The sequence below is a fragment of the Anneissia japonica genome, unplaced genomic scaffold (assembly GCF_011630105.1).
Source record: "Anneissia japonica isolate Jap-2015-1 unplaced genomic scaffold, ASM1163010v1 scaffold14936_len10677_cov178, whole genome shotgun sequence".
NCBI classification, from domain to species: Eukaryota; Metazoa; Echinodermata; class Crinoidea; order Comatulida; family Comatulidae; genus Anneissia; species Anneissia japonica.
Genome location: NW_022759161.1, coordinates 1 through 6511, shown reverse-complemented (window position 1 = coordinate 6511; position 6511 = coordinate 1). Strand labels below are relative to the sequence as shown.

General features: G+C 34.6%; 1 protein-coding gene across 2 annotated transcripts; it reads left to right on the top strand.

Moving 5' to 3' along the window:
• Nucleotides 1-305: 305 nt before the first annotated feature.
• LOC117125577 lies at nt 306-5503 on the top strand. 2 transcript variants are annotated; one of them, XM_033272106.1, is made up of 5 exons: nt 306-394; nt 1113-1187; nt 1622-2587; nt 2620-2705; nt 4415-5503. In XM_033272106.1, the coding sequence occupies exons 2-5, from the start codon at nt 1182-1184 to the stop codon at nt 4443-4445; spliced, it is 1089 nt and encodes a 362-aa protein (XP_033127997.1). In that variant the 5' UTR covers nt 306-394; nt 1113-1181; the 3' UTR covers nt 4446-5503. The 2 variants fall into 2 exon arrangements, with proteins under 2 accessions (XP_033127997.1, XP_033127996.1); XM_033272105.1 differs by lacking the exon at nt 4415-5503 and having other exon boundaries at nt 2620-3358.
• The last annotated feature ends 1008 nt before the right edge of the window (nt 5504-6511 follow it).

Below are 6511 nucleotides of genomic sequence, written 5' to 3'. Positions count from 1 at the left end.
AGTCATGATAAGAATTAATTTTAAAGAATACAGTAACCAACATTGGTGTGATATTGATCAGCTGTGAATTGTGACGTAGGGCAGCTGATGGCGTTACTTTCTGATTAATCGATAGTATATCAGTTGGACAAGTTCAGACTTGTCAAAATTGACGGTTACGCGATCAATGATCTCTCAGCGCAATCGAAAAAATGGTAATACATTTTTCTCACTTGTGATTGGTCATTCTCATTTTGTTTTAACTTTGTTTAAGAATAATCAAATCTTATTGGTCAATGGCCTTTTATATTATACTAGGACAGTGTATAATTATCGACGACAAGTCTCATCAGCCCATAGGCCAACACTAGCTTACAACTGTTCAGTAACAATTACCGTCTCCAACACATACAAGGTAGGATTCCATCTCTATGGGAAAAGTATTTGAAACATTGATAATCTATTTCAACAAGTGTTACAAAATAACCTCTAATCATACAAACAACCTAGAAGGTCTAGTAATCACTATAGGCCTATGGTAAAAACAAACTACCAAAATAACATATTAGAAGTATTCTTCTTGCCTGTTATGATTTTTTAATTGTCTTAATTATAAACTTCAAGAGTTCTCTAAATTTGTGATTAAGAATTTGATATTTTGTATAAAATTACATTGGCATGTTGTTTTGTTTTAATTTTTTTTTACGTATAGACAATGTGATAATGATGAAAGTTAGTATTTTATAATAAATAGATTAAGGGTAAGCCTTTCTAAATCTGCAGATATACTAGACCTACAGTAGGTACAGGTAACTTCAAGAGTTCTCTAAATTTGTGATTAAGAATTTGATGTTTTGTATAAAATTACATTGGCATGTTGTTTTGTTTTAATTTTTTTTTTACGTATAGACAATGTGATAATGATGAAAGTTAGTATTTTATAATAAATAGATTAAGGGTAAGCCTTTCTAAATCTGCAGATATACTAGACCTACAGTAGGTACAGGTATGCAATTTTACAAAATGTGACCTAATCAGCTGTTGCAGAAATGCGTCACTCCTTTTGCTGTTTCAATCATTTAATTTGCTGAATATAGATAGGATTTGTAATTTCTTGCTATATTTTGTTTTAGATAAAGTTATAACTATATTCCACCCCTGTAATTCATTGATTTCAATCAATTTGAAAACGACAAGAAATTATGAAGGTAAGTTACATAAGTGTATCAAACCTGTAATCTATATGCTAGAATATCGTGTAATCCTTTATTCTCCACTTCTGAGTATTAAACTAAAAATATTTACTTTATTTATCATATCATATGGAATTATGAACAGCTACAGCAAAAGATAAATTCTTAGGATTAAGGTACAGTTAAATAAAGTGACATATAAAAATTATAACCATAGTATTATGACTAAGGAGTTCATAAGTCTCTGTTCAAAACATGATTGCAGTTAAATATTAGTTTCAACATTAATAATGGTTTTCAATAAACCAATTCTGTACTGGAATAAATGAATGACAGGCACAATAATGATTTATTGAAAGTTCATATAGGCCCAGCCAACTTAAGTAAATACTGTAACATACCTACAGTTATACTTCTATTAGAATTATCTCACATATTTTGTTTTACAGCCAACGCTTTCTTGCAAAGTATGTAACAAAGTTTTCCATACTCGCTTCAACCAACACCAATGCGATAAGTGCGGTAAAGTATTTGCAAGACATTACAATTTTGTTCGACACCTCAACAACAAGCATGGAAGTGAGAATAATGTGCAAAGTGGATATGGTGCAGGTCAAATTGACGAACCTACTACTAAGCGACAGAAGTTATCTAACAATGGTCTTGACTTTTATCAAGTCACTAATATGACTGAAGTTAGTATGAAGAAATTCAAGACGAAAGGAATTCAATACAGCGTTAAATTTAACGATGATTTAGATATTCGTGATTCAACTACTATCCTAAGTACGCTACATAAAGTTTTTCAGAGTCTCATCGACACCTTGACGGAAGGGGCACATCCTGACGATCTAATTCGTATGGTGGTAGAGTGTCCAGAATTGGATTATCCTATACAACTTCCATTGGTGAAAAAACGACACTTGACGGCTGACCTATTCCTTGCTAGAGTAGAACGAGTACTACAGTCGTACGAAGAATTCAGCATCGATGGGTCATTAGAAATACATATTACGCATGTGGAAATGTCCAGAGGAGGAAAGATTCCAAAAAAGAGATACGTCGACCTGGAGCGATTCTTAAAAGAAAAACAACGTATTCTTCGAATCCGAAATAAAGATGAACTGTGTTGTGCTAGAGCTATTGTTACAGCAAAAGCTAAAATTGAACAACCGAAGAATTGGGAGGCCATTCGTAAAGGATACAAGATACAGCAAAAACTGGCCGTTGATTTGCATCACGTAGCGAGAGTACCTCTTGCTAAATTTGGAATCAATGAGATCAAACAATTTCAACATGTGCTGCCACCATTTCAAATAATTGTTGCTTCTTTAGATTACGGCAATGCAATTATATACCGAGGGCCGCCTGCAAAACAGCAAATCTACTTGTATCATCACAATAACCATTACGACGTTATACACATCTAGATGTGTATAAGAGACAGGTTATCACTAGTATGCCCGCTTTCCTCAATAGAAGCTACTTTTGTATCGAATGCATGAAAGGATACAACAATAAGTTAGAACATCGGTGTCAAAACACGTGTAAACTCTGCTTTCAAAGTAACTGTATTGAAGAAATCTGGAAATATTGTGATGACTGTAATAGGTCATTTAAAAGTAAAAACTGTTACAAAAACCACTTAAGACAACTTTCGACATCTTATGGGTCGGTATGCAAATTATATTATAGGTGTAGAGACTGCAATCAATTCGTTAGCAGAAAAAGGCACAGAGGAAAACCACATCAACGTGGCGAAAAATACTGCGTAATCTGCAAAACTTTTGTACAACAAGATCACCTTTGTTATATGCAGCCAGTAAATAATGAAACGATGAATGATACAAGTGACGAAATTGTTGATGAGATAAGTAGTGTAGTTAGCCTAAGCTATATTTTCTTTGACTTTGAATGCATTCAAGAAACTGGCATCCATGAGCCGAATCTTTGTATCGCTCAAAAAGTATGCAACGCATGTATTAACATCGATGAGGGTGAATCTTGTTTAAAGTTCGGTGAACGCGAAAAACAATTTTATGGCCCAGCACTCGTGAAGATTTTTGCAAATGGCTTTTTAATGAAGAAAACGCCGGTGCAATTATCATTTGTCATAATTTCAAAGGTTACGATTCATACTTTGTTCTCCGATACCTTTACGACAATGCCATTCTACCAAAAGTAATCTACAATGGAGCTAAAGTTATGAGTATTTTATTTAAATGTGTTAATGGTATCTATGGTAATGAAATTCATAGACTCATTAAATTTTCTTCCTATGGCTCTGTCTAAACTTCCAGGGGCATTTGGCCTTAATGAGTTAGCAAAAGGATATTTTCCGCATCTTTTCAATACAAAAGCTAATCAAGAGGTTGTCCTTTCCCATTTGCCAGATATGCATTATTACAACCCAGACGGGATGTCAACTACTGAGAGAAAGAAATTTGTTGAGTGGTACAATGCAAACCATAACGATGAATTTAACTGTAAATCGGAACTTTTAAAGTATTGCCGATCGGATGTTGATATACTTCGTAGATGTTGCTTGAAATTCAGATCCCTGTTTATGGAAATGACCGAGGATGAATGTAGTCCTGGAATAGATCCCTTTCAAAACTGTATTACGATTGCATCAGCATGCAACTTAGTGTACCGTACCAAATACTTACCACAGGACACTATCGGAATCATTCATCCCTTAGTGTACTCTTCGAATGATAGGCAATCTATCAAAGCTCTTCAATGGCTTAAGTGGATGTCCCATAAAAATGGACAATATATTCAACATGCTGCCAATCAGGGCGAAAAACACATTGGTAAATACAAAGCCGATGGATATATCCAGGCAAACGGGGAGGAAATAGTACTTGTTGATCACGGCTGTCTACACCATGGACACACGTGTATGGAACGTGAAACAAAACACCCCTTAAACGGTTTCAATATGGAAGAGCTGTACCAAAAGACTATAGATAAACGACGGTATATCACAGACCTAGGTTATAAGTATATTGAGCAATGGGAATGCAAATTTGACAAAGAGATCAAACAAAACAATGAAATGGCCGATTTCATAAAAACATTGACTATTCCATCACCACTTGTCCCTCGCGATGCTTTTTTTGGTGGTAGGACAAATGCTGCTAAACTGTACTATTCGGTTCAACCCAATGAAACGATAAAGTATGTTGATTTTACAAGTTTATACCCCTTCGTTAACAAGGTTGGAATATGTTCAATAGGGCATCCTATAATAATAACAGAAAATTTTAAAGATATTACCGAGTATGAAAGGGTAATAAAATGTAAAGTGCTTCCTCCTAGAGGGCTTTACCACCCAGTTTTACCTTACAGAGCTTCTGGTCGTCTGATGTTTTCTCTCTGTTCCAAATGTTGCGAGTCGCTCGTTCAATCTCCATGTGAACACAGCGATGATGATCGTGCGCTTGAGGGTATTTGAGATTTGGCATTTTTGAAAACACATCGGTATACGACCCTGTGACTAAGGATGGTGGACTATTCACAGCTTACGTTAATGCCTTCCTCAAGTTAAAACAAGAAGCCAGCGATTGGCCTAATTGGTGTAAGACCAAAGAACAACGAGATACATATGTACAGTTGTACTTTGAAAAAGAAGGAATTGTGCTAAATCCTAATAATATAAAAAAGAACCCTGGTTTACGTGCATTGGCCAAGCTTATTCTAAATTCATTTTGGGGGAAATTTAGACAGCGCCCAAACATGACTAAAACCACGTATATCGACGATCCAGAGGAATATTTCGAAATGATGACTCGCGATGACACTGAGGTGCATAATGTAAACTTTGTAAATGACCAGATGGTAGAAGTACAATGGCAACAAACTAAAGACTTTGTAGAACCGTCTGGTCGTACAAATGTAATCATAGCGGCATACATCTGCACAGGCGCGTCTTAAATTATACGAACTCTTAGAACAGCTTGACAGGCGTGTATTGTACTACGACACCGACAGTGTGATATACGTAAGTCGGGAAGGACAATGGGAACCGCACATTTGGGATTTTTTGGGCGAATTGACGGATGAATTGGAATCCGACAACCACATCGTCGCATTTGTGTCTGGGGGACCAAAAAATTATTCTTACAAATTAGCCAAGCCAGAGAGGAATGGAAATTTAACTCATTGTAAAGTTCGGGGAATTAGACTGAATTATCGCAACGACAGTTTAGTCAACTTTGGAAGCATGTTAAAAATGGTTCAGGGTGAAGGTCCAAAGAAAATACAAGTCACAGACCCATACAAGATTGTAAGGGAAAAGAAGAACATGAATATCGAAACACGAGAAGTTGTATACACGAAACGGGTGCCTATAGGCAATTATGACACTGTTCCTTACGGTTATTAGTTTTCAGTTTACTAATCCATATGGGTACTTTTTTGATGGGGTATAATTAATAGTTATGTTTGTATTCTGATGACAAACGTTTTATCTTTCATTGTGGATATTTTGTATATTATAATTTTTAATTAGTAGTACTAGTACAATTGCAAAGAATATTTGCTCAATGTATAAAGAATCGTTTGTACCGTTCTGCTATATTCATGCAAATTCAGAAAGGTTATTGTATACAATATTGCACCACTGTCGATTTTAACTTCTTACAAACCTGCATCACTTTATATTTTGTAAATATTGTACTGCATTTTTGCTATTCACAAGCTACTGTATAAGATTTTTGGATAAAAATAAAAAAAGGACTGTTAGTAATCACAAATGTGTGTATTTTGTATTTTTACTAACACAATTGTAGCATTATTGATAAAACATAACTTACTACTGCACTATCAGTATTTTAACCAACTATTTTTTCTTTTTATTGTAGCAATAAATATATTTTTACGCTATGAAAGATGTGGTTTGAATGATACGTTTACTTTCTATGGTCATATTGTTCGGTAATCAACAATAGTTTAACATTACGTTATTTAAACAAAATTGCTTATACTTATACACCATATAGATACATATGTTTATTTTTTAATGCTTGGTCCAACAATAATTACTTAAACTAAATAAATTATAAAGAAATGCTAAAAACGTACACTCTGCTATCAGGTAAATTACGACGTGTTGCTATTGTAACGTATAAGACGACGCGTGTAAGGCATCACGAATCAACACCTTTGTTTTATGTACGACTCTATCATATCAGCCATTCTTTTGAAAAAAACAAACTGACTACTATATTTCAACATTATGTTAAGAGACACAGTTATAACGGTAAACATGTATCTAATACAATAGAACCGTTTCAATAGCCTTTCACGTTATAATACAATGTACGATGCGCTCT